The following is a 17,669-nucleotide window of genomic DNA, read 5'->3' as shown; positions in this document are numbered from 1 at the left end:
GGCAACCAAAGCTTTTAAAACATCTATTTATTTGGTTGTGCTGGGTCTAGTTCCAGCACTCAGGCTCTCTCACTGTGGCATGTGGGGTCTAGGTCCCCAGTCGGGCGTTGAACCCAGGTCCCCTGCACTGGGAACATGGAGTCTTAGCCATTAGACCACGAGAGAAGTCCACAAACAGTATTTTTTTGAGGGGCTGTACTCTCATCCCCACTGGTTCAACTAATGTTTAAGAGATTGCCTCCCAAGTGACAATCCTTTTCTTCTCCTATTACTACACTGATTTTTTAATTATTCAATAGAGCTTTTCTTTTTTTCCTTTGACAAAGGTTTAACTGATTTGAGAGTGGCCCCATATCCTATGAGCTACCCACTGCCCACATTCATACACAAAGAGAATAAACATATTATTTTAAGTATTCTATATCTAAGAGAAAATTTTCCTCTCTAAATAGGACTTCCAGGAAACAAACCTGATAATGTCCTCTTTGTAACTAATGACAAACCAGTTTTCATCAGGAAGTCCTCATAGCAAAGAAGATCATTATCTTCATTGAGGTCTCAAATATCAAACAAAAATCACCATTTCCAATTTCTTCAGGAGTTATGAGTAAAAAGAATCTATTTGGAAGAAGTCCTCAAACTTAAGATGTGAGTAAGGGTCACTGTGGAACTTCAGTGGTTTATCATGTCGTTATTTATCAGTTTATTAATAAACCAAAGTAATCTGTTTCATAAAAACTGTGTTTAGTGAAACATCTTGGAAAACATGTATATTTATATAATACATAATTAATAACAGCAAACATTCATATTGTACATATCATGAGCAAGGCGTTGTTCTATCACAAGCTATCCAAGTATTAATTCACTTACTCTAACAACCATATCTCTAGGATGAAGGGAAAGCACAGAAGGAGCAAATGCTTTTGACAAAAATATGAAGGAAAAGTCAGCCACTTCTCACACGTCCAGACAGCTAAAATCAGGCATTTTAGGGCAACGGTGGGCTGCAACCTAATTACCAATGGTTGCTTCAGATTTCCACCTGTCGACTAAGAATTGGGGTTCAATTAGACCTGCTGGATTGAACAGCCACCCTCTCATATTCTAAAACACTGTTTATAACAATGCGAAATTGTCATCTGATGCTAACCAAACCAGAGAGTGTGGCTGGAATCAAGTATAATTGAGTTCCATATGTTCCCACTGATCTAGTTTCAACATGTACAGTTCCCATCAGGAGGCCTTAGTGGTTTCATCAGTTGCCCACCAATTTTCAGCCAGGAAAAGTAACAGCTGTACGTAAAAGGGAAAAAAGTAGCTTGAATATTCTTTTTTATATAACTGAATTGGGCAAAAGAAAAGTCAGCATTTATGCTCTAGCTTATGCTGGGCATTGCAGTAGGTATCTTATATATATGCTATGCTATGTCACTTCAGTCATGTCCAACTCTTTGTGACACCATGACCTATAGCCCACTAGGCTCCTCTGTCCAGTATGTTAGTTTTAATTCTTGCAACAAACTGAAAAACAGGTGTTATTTTAATGTCAAAAATAAAGATCCTGTTCCTTATAAAGAATAGCTGAAAAACGGGTAAAATGAATGTAGTCCTTTTGTAGAATGGAACTGAAGGTGCAGACTTTCTATTTTTTTTTTCCCCAGAGCTTAACACAACAGTGAGTGCACAATAATTCTCAACACTCTTTGGTCAGTGGTGAGACTGACAATCTACCAAATAAATATTCAACCTCCTTCTTCATTAAGAGATCTGGGTGGAAGTGCATGGTATTCAAATTTATCAAGCATTTCATAAAAGGTGTTAACTGACTTGCATTCAAGATGATGCCAGATTTTTCCTGTTCACTTCATTAATGCCTTAGTGAGTACTCAGTAGCTTTAGGAAGATACCTAAATGATAAGCATAGCACATTTTCAGAGAAGAAGAAGGCATTTGGGGGAGAGTTTTGGGCAAGGTGATTAGAGAAATTTCATATGTAAATATTCAGGAAGACTGAAAGACATTGGTATGAAATATACAGAACATTTGGGTAATCTACCTATAAAAGTAAATATGGATCTCTTTACAAAAATATTTGTCTTCACTTGCTTAAGGAGTAGCAAAAGTGCATAGCAGGTATGCTGCTGCTGCACGTGGGTGCTCAGTTGTGCCCACCTCTTTGCGATGCCATGGACTGTAGCCCACCAGGCTTCCCTGTCCATGGAATTTTCCAGGAAAGAGTGCTGGAGTAGGGTGCCATTTCCTCCTCCAGGGGGTCTTCCCAACCCAGGGACTGAACCTGCCTCTCTTGCTTAGCAAGTATATCCAATTCTAAATATTTAACCCAAGATACTACTTTCCTAAACAAACAGTTTCCCAAATAAAACCTGCTGATATCTGACATAATTTTTATTGAAGTATATCTAACAGTATCCAAAGTCTAATAATATCAGCAACTGCAATTTTTTATTATGTTGTTTTATTTTGTGTTCAAGACACAAAGCAAGTAAGGAAAAGCTATTTAAGAGATCAGAGGAAGGCTATCCTAGCAGTAAACAATATTTAAAGAGGATAACAAAAAACAACTCTTCAATTAAAAACAAACAGTTGGAAAATAGGAAAAAAATCATATGAACTAAGAATTTCACCAGAAGCTGTCATACAAACAGAGCCAATTATGCCAAAAGAGCAACATTGCATGAATTATTAAAGATGGTCTTAAAAAAATTACAGGGAACTGGATAGCAGAATGCAGTGGAGAAAAGAGATCTCACAGAATGTAATATAGAAAGAGAAACCACGCATGGACTATACTCTCAAGACACCATCTAGGGGAGGTAAGATCACAAGAAAAGCCTATGCTGGAAGGTGCCATGAAACAACAGACTCTGGTTTAAGCCTTGAGAAGAACTGATGGATTGGAAACTAGGGAATAAGGAAAGAAACACTGAGGCAGGAGGGCAAGTAAAACTAGATTTGGTACAAGAGTATCGTAGCTGTCATCAGATGGGGTCAGTTCCTACTGTGTCTTGAACATCCGGCAGCAGATTTCCAGGCTGTGGAACAAAATCAAAATTCATGCAACAAATCTTGCATAGAACAACACACGGGTTTCCTGCTCAAGGAGCTTTTCTTACATGGTGAAGAGTCTCACTATATGCTAATGAACAAGTAATGAACAGAAAAATAAATGCTACTGTTTCAGATAAGAGAGAAATTAGTAAAGAAAAGAGAAGCAGAAAAAATATCTGGAGTATGTTATTAACAAGCTGCTCCTTGCTTTTGGTGTTATAATATTTAACAAAGCCCAGTGAATAAAAAAGAAGAGGAAGATGACGAAATGGTTTAAAAAAAAAAAAAGAAGGGGTGATAATCTCTCTCTTTCTGCATGCCCACCATTCTCTTCTTAGAGCCAGAGACCTAGACAAAGGGAAAGACAGAAAACTAGTCTATAAGGAAAGGTTAGTAAGACCTAGGAGCAATGGCTAGCAGAACGGATCATTTAACTATGCTCAAGGAGGGGGGAAAAAAAAGTGACCATTTAAAATGTAATTAGACTTCTTACACTGAAGTTACTAGGTACTCAAGGTGAGGAGTCTATATAAAGAAAATATTAGCCTCCACTCAGACAGCAAAAGAAGGATTCGGCCCAGAGGAAAATCAGCAGGTACTATAATTAGTAAGAACCTAGACTGTTTTCAACATTATGTTGAGACACACACATATCAATGTATAACAAACATCAGACTTGGTTTTATGAATGATCCATGCTGGAAGATCTCGGAGAAGATACAAAAAAAAAGACAGTCATGGTGAGGAACATGAAAATAAGAGAAATGGGGAAAAAAGACATTTGTGGGAGGGATAAGGCACAGAGGTGGACTGACATAATGGACAAAAAAGCACTAGCTTTTCCTTTTTGACTAACATAGAATGAGAATAAAAAAAAGAGGGGGCCCAGAACAGTATCAGGAAAGGATCACGTCTGTCTAGACAACTAAAAGGGAATCAGGTCACATTCTAATAACTGTACATGAAAAATGTTCTGGAGGCTGAGAATTTCGATATGTGGGATGGAGGTGAGAAAAAGAAAGATGGGAAGACAGCCAGGATGGACCTTCAAGACCTTCTCCTGCTGAGAGATGACAGCTGAGCTTCTGTTCCTCATGGGCACTCAGGAGCTGCTCTAAGTGCTGACAGTCAGTAGTCATAGCCAGTGGGTGCAGGGAAGTGATATTCAAAAGGAGGTAAAACATATGTTTCATGAATCATTTTTTATTGAAATATCAGAATGAGTAGATGAAAATGATATTCTTCAGAAGAATTACACATTAATTTTTTCATTATGATATGAAGTTCTCCTGGGGTAACAGGTGACATCTACAGAAGTCATGAATTATCCCATAGTGGTGAGTCCATACCCACCTCAATGATTCGAACCCTAAACAAGACAATTATTGAATTTTAAGAAACTGCTTATAAAGGAAACTAATGGAAATTACCCTAATCCTTGGTATTATGAGTATGCAGATGAAACTCAGGCTATGATTCATTCATTTTCAGGGTCCACAGCTACCACTTGATGGTACAAGGCTGCAGGTAAACAGCAGTTGCTTAGTTGCTAAGTCATGTTTAGCTCTTTTGTGACCCCATGGACTGCAGCCTGCCAGGCTTCTCTGTCCATGGGACTTCCCAGACAAGAATACTGGAGTGGGTAGCCATTCCCTTCTCCTGGGATCTTCTCAACCCAGGGATCCTGCATTAGCAGGCAAATTCTTTACCACTGAGCCACCAGGGAAGCCATATTTATGTATTAAATACATAAATTAATACATAAATCATATTTTATCACAAAGAAGGAGGGTAAATTATGTATCACCTAGAGTTAAAACACATCAACTTGAATTTTAGGGAGACATGGGAAGACTCAAACATGTCTCTATTAAATGAATCAAAGACTGTACCTGTACTGCCGTAATACTCTTACTTTTAAAATTCAGAAATATATCACTTAAGATAATTTGCTGGCAGAATGAGAGGTGAAGACTTTTTGTCAGTAGAAAGGTCAAATAATTTTCCACAATGCAATGCAATTTTTAAGCTTTACAGTTTTACTATAGGTGACCTAAGGGAGATCCCCTTAAATAATTATATTGAAAATTACATTGTGAGCTAATAGAATGGGAACAATGAGGTATGAGCCTTGTGTGCTGTCCTCTACTGCTTTTTCTGAAATACATAATCTTGGTGGGTTTTGTTTTAAAACCTTTTTTTCCCCAATAAATGTAGGGAACTCTATCCATATAAAAACTATAAACTAAGGACTTCTAGATATAAGTGCAGGATATATTTTTTTAAGGACTATAGCATGCAACAAAGATTTACAGTTGAGCCAAAGAAAGTAAGAAAAAAAGTCGACTAACCTAACCCACCTGAGCTCGGCTCACAGGGGTCAATGTCCTCATCGTCACTGGGACACTCTGCTGAGGCCACAAGGATGTCATCTGTGGTCTGTAAAAGAATCACATTCAGTAGATTACTTTAATGGGACCTAACAGATCTTTTCATCTTTGTCTTGTGGACTAAACACCATTTGCATTTACCTGACAGATTGAGAAACCAAATTCAATATTTCCCTTCCCAAGGACACAGAGCTTACACTCTTCAACATATGTTAGGTTCCTCATGGAAGAATTGGCAATATTTGTGAAACCTTGATTCTAGCTTACTTTTCATGAGGATAGGTGGCAGCCAACTTGTAGATACCCATCCATTTAACTGCACGGTGAAGCTGCACACAGGAGAAGACAGCGGTTTAAAAAACAGCCTGGCAGAAACAGATGATCTGAAATTTATTACAGCCCTGGAGTGCTACAAGGTATGCATCAGTGGGCTTTATGCCGTGCTTGTGCTTGGCTTCCTAAAAGCAGAACAGCTATAACCTTTTATATTCATGACCAACTAGAATTCAATGTATCTTTGAGATATAGCCTGTCTTTATTAGGAAACGCAGATTAAGCAGAGAATATTTTTTCACTGATGCAAAAAGGGAAGCAAATACAGTTCATGGAAGGTATTTTTAAACATTTTTGTTGAGCTTTCACACACTCAATTCTAATCTTTGCAATATTCAAAAATCAGGCATTATTTCCCCATTGTCTTTGCCACCATTAAAGTTTCAGAATAAATGACATAAAATAAATGCTGTAAAATGATATTTTACAGCAAACAGGATAGAGGTGACAGTTTTCTTTGTGACATTTTAGTTGCTTCATTGCACTTACAGCAAAGAAGATAACCATCAGTGTAATAAAAAGCAGAGTGTGTAAATCCTAGCAGTTAGTCACATAATCAACATATTTACAAGCATTAAAGGCTATTCTTTACTGTCACTTATAAGCAGCAGTAAACTCAGCATAGGTATTTCATAGTAACTGAAGGTTTGCATCATATTTGGCTAAAGCTAAGGCAACACAGAGAGAATTGAAGGTACAAGAAGGAAAACATCTCATTACATTTGTTAAGGATTAAGAGATTATAACTGTTTAGATAACATTCAGAACTGCAATATTGATGAAATCCTTATTGAAAAGTAGAATTATAATAGGAGTCTTAAAGGAAAGAAAAAATAAGAAATATGATAAAGTATATTTTTATTAAGGGAGTATCGAATAGAGGGTAAAGAGTGCTATGCTTAGTGACATTAGTCACTCAGTAATGTCCGACTCTTTGTGCCCCCATGGACTGTAGCCCAGCAGGCTCCTCTGTCCATGGAATTTTCCAGGCAAGAATGCTGGAGTGGGTTGCCATTCCCTCCTCCAGGGGATCTTCCCAACCCAGGGATCAAACCCAGGTCTCCAGTACTGCAGGCGGATTCTTTACCCTCTAAGCCATCAGGGAAGCCCAATAGAGGGTTAAGTATAAATATATAAATATTAAGAGAACAGTGTCACTTTTGAAAAATGGAGACAAGGGATGATGTATATTTGTGACAAAAATTATGCTCAAAATGTTTCAAGTACAAGGTCTTTAATTAAGAATAAGGAATTTGTTCAGAAGTTAGTGCTTCACAATATAACTTTACATAGTATTTTTAATAGTATTTTGAGATGGTTTCACATTATTCTTCTTTTAATTCCTTTTGGCAATTAAGTTTGGACACCAAATTCATTTATTTCATTGCTGTCATATTAAAAGAAGAAGTTCAAATGCTGATTTTCATGGAATTGTAACTTTTAATGCCAGTGATAGCCACCAGCAATTGGTGTGATAGTCACGTAGGTATCTTTCATTAAAGTGAGCTTTAAAAGGCAAGAACACATCCTTCTTTTGGCACGAGCACGTCTCTCGGGATAACATCCAAACTGACTTGATAATAACAAGTTATTGGATTAAGAGGTCTGCCAGGTCAATTGTTCCAATTCGCCCCGGAACTGATAATCTGCTTTTCAAATGCCAACTTCGAGTGGAAAGCTACTCTTCTTTTTTTCTTTTTTTAAACCAAAGTGGATACTCTTTAACATTAATTTCAAGTTAGAAAAAAATTTCTCATTTTCCTTGAGGCATTTTAACTCTGTTGATGAAATCCAGAAAGGGACGTTGTTTTGTTCTTGGTTGGGGGAGTGGTGGAAGGAGCAGGATGTGGACAAATTCTTTAATGTAGTGTCTCGCATCCTGGCAGTGATGTGGTCCCCTCTCCCTTCCTCCATCTGGGAAGACACTTGGTAATGTCTGGAGATGTTTTAGTTGTATCAGCTGGGTGGAGGATGGGAGTAGGTGAGCTACTATTAGCATTTAATGAGTGGTCACCAGGGATGCTGCTAAAAATTCTAACATGTATGTGACAGCGCCCCCCAGCAAAGAAAGATCTGACTCCAAAGTTTCCAAAGTGTTAATAGTGCAGAAGTTGAGAACCTCTGCTCTAAAAACTCAAAAGCTGTTCTGTTCCTTGTTTTTCTCATCTGAAAAAATTGGAGAGCACTGTCACTGTTGTTGTAAAGATGAACTTAGTACATGGAAAGGAACTAGAATAGGAGCACCTTGGAAATATTTACAGAAGCTGTGATAGTATCAACATTATTGTGTCACAAATGGAGCACTGATGTAACATTTTTTGCACATTATAACTTAATTTTAGATATTAAACTAGAAGTTGTACATGTGAATTATTCTCAACTTTACATCTCTTGTTAGTTTTTATACAAGAATAGAGTAGCTCTATTGGTACTTGGCTGAACTAAGTTTCCATCTTTTGCTTCCTAGATTTAAATTCTGAATTAAAAGTCAAACATAAGAAATAAATGATAAAGGTTTCTTCCTAAAAGAAATTCAAAGACAAGAAATGAGTAACTCAGTGTAGTGTTTCAGGCAAACTAAATTATTTAGGCTGCACAAGTTAAATTTTGCTTTAAAAGTCGACCTATTTTTTACATTCCACAGCCTTCTGGAACAATTCCACAGCCTCCTGGAACAATTCCACAGCAAACAGAAAGTGTCAGAATGTTCTCAGTGTTATCTTTCACAAATCACAGTACCTAAAATAACAAAAGATGTCATAGAATAAATAGTACCTCCTATAGCCCTTTACAGTAGGAAAAAAGTCACCATACAAATATCACCCTATTGTACAACTATATTTTAGTTTTTAGTGTACTTTCCCTGATATAAACAATATACTTTTTCCATATTTTTCTCTCAGAAATTAAAATCCAGCAACAGTCTTGTGAATAAAAGATCTCAAATCAATAGATGCCTTGATAGAAATCATCACTGTATGAAAAATCAGGAAGTGGCTTAAGTGTAGGGGGGGAAATCAAATTTCATTCCAAGGGCTGAATTAACTAAACACTTTTCTAGCCAAAGCTGTGTAATTTAAATTTAATTCACTGTGTTTGGAACGGTCTCCCTATGACATGCTGTTGAAGAGAGGTAGAAGAAACTCAAATATGTCACATTAATCAATTCTATTCTTCAATATACTTTTCCCTGATGTTTATAACCTTTTTCAGAAAAGAGACGACCTGCTGAAGAAGACAGAATAGTGATCAAGCAAAGGCACTATATTTTCATAACCATACATTTAGATAAGTATCCCTAACTGTGTATTTAACCACTCAGACGTCAAAGCGCATGCTGGTCTCCCTTAATTCAGAGTGGTCTGGACATTTTCATGGCCAGCGTCTGTGTTTGTTCAAAATTTCTGCTAAAACTATTTTATGTTTCTTTATCTTTAGGGGAAAAATGACTTGTACACAATTCAAGAATTAAAGGCACATGAAACTTAATTCACATGTTTTATGGATCAGTACCAACCTGGTATAGGGTAGGAAAATGTACTCAGAATGGGAGGGAAAGGAAGTTTTTAATGTATAGTAAGACATTAGAAAAATCAGGAGGTGGCTGATTTTTAGTTTATTTTACATACTAAATCAACATTAATTTATTCAATGTTCAGAGTTATTAGGTAGTGACCATTCAGTGGATTAGAAAGTAGAGAAACACTGATGTATTTTTGTTCTGCAGAGAGACTTTTTGCCTATCACCACATTTAATGACGGAATTTGTGGCATATTTACTTTCTGAATATAGCACAATTGCATATCTGTGTGGTAAGAAGATATGATGAGAGAATGGATAAACTTAGTCTGTAATATTATATCCTTGCTCAGAGTAGCATTGCTAGACTTTATCCCTCGTGGTAAACAGTTTTGCTGAAGACTGAAACATTCTAATGGAAACACCTACAAGCAAACTCTACCAGGACAAATCTGCTTTGTAAGGAAAGGAGCACACTTAAACTGTGCAAAGACGTCCACTATGAATTTGATACCCACAAAGAAATTCTTGATTTACTCTAAAATTTCAATTGAAACTTTATTTCTAAACAGCAACAGTATGGGAGTTCCCTGCTGGTTCAGCGGCTAAGACTCCGTGCTCCCAACGCAGGAGGCATGTTGATGGTTTTGATCCCTGGTCAGGGAACTAAGATCCCACATGCCAAGCAGTGCGCAGGCAGGAGAGGGGAAAAAACAAAACAAAACAAAACACAGCAGCAGTCTATTCAGCTATACATCCAAATACGACATAAAATATAGTTGTCTCGAGCAACGGTGCTCCCTCACTGTGACAGTATTTGGTCTAGTTTCTCACGGCTGTGATGGACACTTAGACTAAGCTGACTGAGACAACTGGTTGAGTATAGTGCCACCTAACATGTGATGTATTTGACTGACTGATGGACACTTGTTCTGGCTGATACTTCTGTTTACATGAAGCTGCTCAGGAAGGAAAAGAATATTCATATCTGCCTTTCAGCACTGAATCTGACAGTTTTCCCTATCAGATTTATCACTAGGTGAACTTTCCAGAAAAAAATAAAAAAAAAAGCCAGGATTCACAACTAGCGACACAAACCCTTCAAACTAGTCTGAACCATTGCACTGATAATCTACATGGCAAGACGTTTTAGGTGGGGGAAGTTAGAGTTTTCACCAAAGGAGAAAAAGTACAAATAAAACAAAAACAAAAAACCCCAATTGTAAGACATATATAGAATTCCCAAACAATATGATCAAATCAAACCACTAAAGAAATACATCATATAGGTAATTTTAGTTAATCCTATTTAAAATGTAGAAGGACTTTAGAAACTTTGCATATTCCATCATTTCAGTCAAGCTTTGGTTCTTATTTTTCATTTGTTTCTTTGAGTAGCAGATGCCACATAAAGATATCAATCCCATGCTCAGTAATCTAATAAAAATAATAATAATAACCTGAGATCCAATACATGAAGGATCCATTTAGCTCCAGCACATGAGTAACAAAGAACATGAAGATCAATTGCTTGCTAAGCCGCGTCAGTTGTGTCCAACTCTGTGCAACCCCATAGATGGCAGCCCACCAGGCTCCCCCGTCCCTACGATTCTCCCAGCAAAAACACTGGAGTGGGTTGCCAATTCCTTCTCCAATGCATGAAAGTGAAAAGTGAAAGTGAAGTCGTTCAGTCATGTCTGACTCAGTGACCCCATGGACTGCAGCCTACCAGGCTCCTCTGTCCATGGGATTTTCCAGGCAAGAGTCCTGGAGTGGGGTGCCATTGCCTTCTCCGGAAGATCAATTAGTCACCAACAAATTAGTCACTCATCTGGGCACAGCATTTTTTGATGGGCACAAAATATGGTTACTACCTGAGACAGTTTAAGTTGTGATTCACAGCTGCAAATAATTGATTGTGCACATTCTACTCTAAAGCATAGGAACAATTCACTCATTAATAGAAACAATAACAATCAAGCTAATTGCTTATTTTGATTGAAATGTAAGAGTGCCTCCATCTCGATTACTTCATTAAATATTTACCAACAACATGCTTATGCAGAATGCAGGTGAAGGTACTATTACTCTGAGTGTTACAGCTAAGTGCCAAAAAAATACCCGTTTGTAGACTTATTAACCCAATTTGAATGTTTGAACATTGGCATTCATGAATATTTAGGGAAAAACTCAAATATCCTTGAAAACAGCCAGCTTTCACATTTCTTTAATTTTTTTCCCTCGATGCTTTAGGTTATTATAAAAAGTGACTATAAATCAACTGTCTTCTTGGAAATGACAGACTTGAAAGTCATTCGATTTTCTTCAGAATTTCTTGGCTGTTTAAAATGTATGCAATGGTTTCAGAACAGTGCAAACAAACTGGATAGAAAAACTTACCACATAAAGATATCACGAATGCCTTACTCATTCTAACATGCATTTTTATATGCATTTGATACTGGTCATCCTAACAGGAAAAACTCTAAAGGGGAAGACAGGGATGTGGAAAGAATGCCATAGAAAAATGAATTTATGAGAGAAAGAAATGAACTGAATCCCTGCTTAATGAAACAAAACAATTATATTTTAGCAAAGTTATACAAAAGAGTGTTAGTTGCTCAGTTGTGTCTGACTCATTGTGACCACATGGACTGCAGCTGACAAGGCTCTTCTGTCTGTGGGATTCTCCAGGCAAGAATACTGGAGTGGATTGCCATGCCCTCCTCCAGGGGATCTTCCCAACCCAGGAACTGAACCTGGATCTCCTGCATTGCAGGTGGATTCTTTACTCTCTGAGCCACTAGGGAAGTCCCTGCAAAATACAAACCTGGTATCAGGAAGTTTGAAATTAATCTTTTTTTTTTGAAGAAAATTTATCTTTCTTTGAGATACTGATGACCTCTATGCTCATTTCCATTTTAAGCCAAAGCAAGTAGGAGCACTAGCCAAAGGAAAAGTTAAAAGGAAAGTTTAAATTTTCAGAAAGGAATTGGAATAATCTATTCTCTTGGATCCCCATGAATTATAATTTGGGAGTGTAAGACCTCCAAAGAATGCTGGTAGTGGAGTGGAGATGCTAAAAGGGAAACTAGAATATGCATGTGATTGAACGCACTTCCTCTTGGTTTGTTTTGGTTTTGAACAAAGACCTTTCTGAAATGGATTTGGACATTTCCAAATTAAAGAAATAATGACAGATGTTTACAGTGTAAATCTATGCTTCTAGCTGTGTCAATGTGAATCTTTAGTCTAACTATTATGACTGAATAGACTAATTAGTTACACAGGTTGAACTGAAAATCCTTACTGGTAATGAGGCCAAAACAGTTTATAATTGTAAAAGGCCTATGATGGATAGTTTCAACAACATGTCCCCCAAATCCAAGTTTCCCTTGTTGGCATTTAACATGCTAGCAAATGGAATCATACTTTAGTCAAGGAGTTATCTATCTTCTTGGACTGAGTGATCGTTAGTCCTAGTGATCATTAGTCCAAGTTCTTGATTTTACATATTAGGAAACTGAAGCTAGAAAACTAAGTCTCTTTGTTTGATCCCAATTATACTGCAAATGAATAGCAAGACTATGAGATAATTCTGACTCCCAGTAGATTATGACTGACTGTCATTCCAGGTGATTTCTATCCTTCCATTCATTACTCATCCAGTTATCTACTCATTTATCCATCCATCTCAAACCATTTTGTTTTTTAAAGGGTTTGATGTGATTAAAAAGATACAAAATGAAATAAATTTAAGGTAAATTAAAAGGTGGCAAAGGAAAGTATTGGATTTTACATAAGTAACCACTAAATGTATCATAAAGAAAGCCCACAGGAGTACTGGGAGACACCCACAGCTATCGCATCACTTGATATGGCAGCACATGCAGTGGCACTAAAAAAGGAATAAAATGAATTCTGGAGTTTACCTGTTTACTCCACTTACAAAAATTCAAATATTTATAGAACAATATTTCTGAAGGAAATGGCAACCCACTCCAATGTTCTTGCCTGGAGAATCCCAGGGACGGGGGAGCCTGGTGGGCTGCCGTCTATGGGGTCACACACAGCCGGACACGACTGAAGTGACTTAGCAGCAGCAGCATTGCTCTGAAATGGAGTAAACCCAGAAAGTTCTTTACTTGTGTTTACTTTTGTTAACTTACTCTTTAAAAGACTTTAAACACCTGGACTCCCATCTCTGCATATAAATGCATAACTAAATTCTTCAGGACAGAAAGAAAATGTAGATTATTGAAAGTTCTCCTATTTTTCCCCTTGACTTAGAACATTGCAGGCCACACTGGCTACAAAATTAACTCAATGGACTCTTTCTCTTCTCATTAATCCACTGATGAAAACTTCCAAAGTCTCTCTTATTAACTTCTGTTTTCACAACATCGGTGCTAATGAGATATTTATCTTTGTCTCTCTCACATAACCATCATTAGGGTTTTGTCAAGTTATCTCATTATATCTTAGGAATAAATAAGTGGAAGTGACCATGTGTTAATAATACTGGTTGCTTCTCCAGTTGCAATCTAAATATGTATTCACTGAGCAGGATGGTCTCATTTACATCATACCCCTAGAATTGGAGGTTTGAAGTCAAGGTATAGAAGGAGCCACAGGCAGCTAGTCATCCAGAACACTTCTTCCCTGCAGGGCAGGACCATGAGAAATGTTCCCTTGATAGAGCTTTAACTTGGAAATAAATGAGAACTTCCATCCCACACAATCCTTGAAGTATGCGACAGCAAGAAATAGGGATGTGGTTGGAAATAACGTTGATATAATTGACAGCTGGTTTTCTGATTTTTTTTTTTTTTTACCCATTTGTTGTATATCTGCAAGGTTCTATACCAATATCTTACCTAGTATCTGAGCAGCGACTCTATGAGCGCTTCTAGCAGAGTGATTAAGAGTAAACGTGATCTGGCTTAACTGTTAAAATGTTATTGTGTTCATGAACTAAGAAGATGGAGTCCTTGCTGGTTATAGTTAAACTGGACCTCCAAGCCTCAAAATCTGACTATTTCACTCCTTGTGATGCGTACTTACTTTGGTTCCTTTTATGTATTTGGAATATGTTACTGTTGAACTACTTCAGTTTACTTCGTTGCATGCTGATCAATAATATGAAATATATATAAAGTCTTGATCTGGGTTTTATAAGTAGTATTACCATCTTGAAAAGGTTTCTGTGTTTGCAACAGTACATAAGAATATGCACATTATATATGTAACTATATATATGTGTATATGTATTATATATACATGTGGAAAAATGTATATACAATCATTTGTATATGACAAAATAACTTCTCCATCTCATAGGGGTATTATGAGGATCCATTTTGAAATGTGTGAAAGCACTTTATAAATATAGAAAGTTCTCTCAAGCAATGTTTCTACGCTATTATTACAACTAATACAGAGTTATTTTTTCCCTCACATGACAATAGGAAGAACTGTTCTAGGAGTGCCTAAGGAAGGCAGCCAAATATCCACTTAACTGAATATATTTCATTTTCATGCCAAGAAATCCTTTTGTCCCCTCAGTTATTCGAATAAGATCTGTACCTCTCACTCCAAGTGGCCCTTCATATAAAGGCTGCTAATTCTTGGGAAGATCCCTTTTATGTAGGGATGTAATTTACTTCGGCACCGCTTGCTGAGTACACTCATTTCAGTCTCGCTGGTAACCTACAAGACGGGCAATGCCAGCACACGTCCAGCTCTGTCATTTCTTCTTCTCCAGTCAGAGCTTTGAGAGTTACTGTACAGATGCAGGGCTACCGGAGTTCCCTTGAAACTCTGCTTCTCATTCACTTTTCTGGGACTTACAAGAGTGTGACAGTTGAGCTGACTCTGACTTATGCCCTATTATATCTAGAGCAAATCAATGAACAGAAAATAAGAAAAAGAGATCGCATGGCAATACTGCTAATTAAAGGAGAGAGAGAGAAACAGAGATAGAAGGAGAAGAAATAGGGGGGCGGGGGAGCTGAGGGGAGAAGAAGAAGAGACTCATTCTAAGTGTGACACTTGCATCCAATGCTTCTTATTGTAACGGTTGTATCAGTATTTATAGTTGTAATGTTGCCCATGGTCACATTCCCTAGATGGATTAAAGATATGAGGATGAACTTTTATAAGACACTGAACAGTACTTTCCTAGTGCATTAGAACAGCAGAGGTATGTACCTTTCCAAATTGTTTTTAAATCTAAAAGTTTTTGAACTGCCTAGCTATATGTTTTATCTTATTTCATATATTTCTGTGAGACAGGATTTTTTTCTATGATTATAGCCCTTGAACACCTGTTACATTTATCATGGTTCAACAGAGTAGATTTAAAATGTCATTACCATTGACTGTAATGGTTAATTCACAATGGATAGCAAAACATCAACTCATATACCTTAAACAATTTTGTCAATCATACCTCAATAAAGATGGGAAAAAAATCTTATCATACTCTAAAATTGGCTTCTTTGACCACCTGCAATTTCAATATCAGCACTTGATGAGAATAATTGTGATTGTGAAAACAGAATGAATAAAGCTGAGTGAAGAATTCATCTTTAAAAACAGAAGAAATATTATATGTGGCACTTGAATTGGAAGAATCATTTCAAATAATCTTTTCCTGAGGGTCATCCTCTCTAAGCTCACTACATCTGAGTGTATTTTTGTCACAATTGCTTATTTATAACAGCTCATTAAATCTCAAAACAAGAGTGAGAAAGTATAGATTATTTTCCAGGAGTATAACTCCTAAGAGTGGGAGATGAGAATTGTGGCAAAAATCACACTTTTTGAAAGACTTTATCTGCCTTCTACCATCTCTAGAAGTGACAATAAAACTTTATAACTGGTTTTTACATTATACCTCATGGCTGGAGATTTATGGTAGAGAAATAGCAAAAAGTGACATTATCTTTAACTGTAAAGAGAAAATGACTGAAAGTTAGAAGGAAAGAAAAGCTAAAAATGTCTTGCAATAAGTTGGTCTGCCTGCTTTTATGAAGCATCTCTGCTCCTTTGAGAAAGCAATAAGATACAGCCTGCTTTGGAGAAAGGTGAGAAAAAAAAAGACAGCTATTCTGTTTTTCCTTTCTTTTCCTAGATAATATTTCCCCAACTCACTCTCCCCTGCACTCTATTTCAACAGTCTTACCCTGTGAATACTTTCATTAGATTATAAAGAAGCTATGCCTTTAGAATGTTTTCCTTCAAATTCCAACTACAGAATGTAACTTTTGTCTTTTTCCTGAAATAAATCACATAAATATGGCTGAGACCAGCCATCATATAAGTGGTCATAGGATGCACTCTTGAAATTTACATCTTTTGATAGATTTTTCCATACACCCACTTATTCACTAATTCATTCATCCATTCACAATCATTTACTGAATACCTTTGACTGATAAGAGGTTAAGCAAGGGAGGAATATAATATGGAACCAGATTTATCTGCCTAGAATTGTTTGGAGAACTTCAGGTGTATGGTAAATAGAGGCCATCTAAGAGCAGAAAATCTCTCTTTGACCCCTCAGCATGGAAGGGGCGTGAGTGTCAGAGCTAAATTGACTAGGCTGAAATTGTAACTCCACCACTTATTAGCTACATGATGTTGGGAAAGTTATCTAGCTTCTTTAGGTTTCTTGCTCTGTAAAAATGACATTATTTACACCTGTTTGCAGAATTTTTATGAGGATGAAATTCTCTAGGGCTAGATAGGCAAGCTGTTTAGCACAGGGGTTGGCACTTAGAAGATGTTATTGAGAGTATTTACTATGTAAATAGTAAAGCAGGCCCTGTATACAGTCTTGCTTTGCTCTCCCTGCAACATCAAAAGAAAAGTTTATTCCTAGCCCGGCTGCTGCTAAGTCACGTCAGTTGTGTCCGACTCTGTGCGACCCCATGGACTGCAGCCTACCAGTCTCCTCTGTCCATGGGATTTTCCAGGCAAGAGTACTGGAGTGGGGTGCCATTGCCTTTTCTGATTCTTAGGCCCGGATTCCTGCAAACTTCAGACACAGACATCCCCTTCACAAACTAAGTACAATTTCCTGACTTAAATACACACATCCATATTTAAACATCCTATAAACAGAGTAAATTACATAACTGAATTGAGAGCTCTTTTAAAAACATCTCAAAAAACATAATATTGCCAGTGTATTGAAAAGCCCAGAGGCTTCTCTTTTTTTCTCCCTGGCTGCATGATGTAACCAAGCATTTGTCAAATCCTACTGTTTCAGAGTCTGGGGACTCTTGAATTGTTTTTTTCCAGTTCCCTTAGAGTAAAGAGAGGGAAACTCTAAGTGGGCACAGTCAGAT

The 17,669-nt window shown here is 37.1% G+C and overlaps 1 protein-coding gene across 9 annotated transcripts in view; it reads right to left on the bottom strand.

Annotated features, from left to right (window-relative positions):
- Positions 1-17,669, bottom strand: part of NRXN1 (neurexin 1) — a 1,213,874-nt gene that overhangs the window by 24,694 nt on the left and 1,171,511 nt on the right. For 6 of the 9 annotated variants that reach the window (XM_070292299.1, XM_069583366.1, XM_069583365.1 and 3 more), the window contains one exon: positions 5,433-5,511. In XM_070292299.1, the coding sequence (XP_070148400.1) occupies positions 5,433-5,511 (79 nt within the window). Of the gene's footprint in view, positions 1-5,423; positions 5,512-17,669 lie in introns of all 9 variants that reach the window. The other 3 variants (XM_069583363.1, XM_069583367.1, XM_069583369.1) reach the window with 1 other exon arrangement.

The sequence above is a fragment of the Ovis canadensis genome, chromosome 3, assembly GCF_042477335.2.
Source record: "Ovis canadensis isolate MfBH-ARS-UI-01 breed Bighorn chromosome 3, ARS-UI_OviCan_v2, whole genome shotgun sequence".
NCBI lineage: Eukaryota > Metazoa > Chordata > Mammalia > Artiodactyla > Bovidae > Ovis > Ovis canadensis.
Note: the sequence above shows the minus strand (reverse complement) of the source record. Positions and strands in the feature narration are given on the sequence as shown.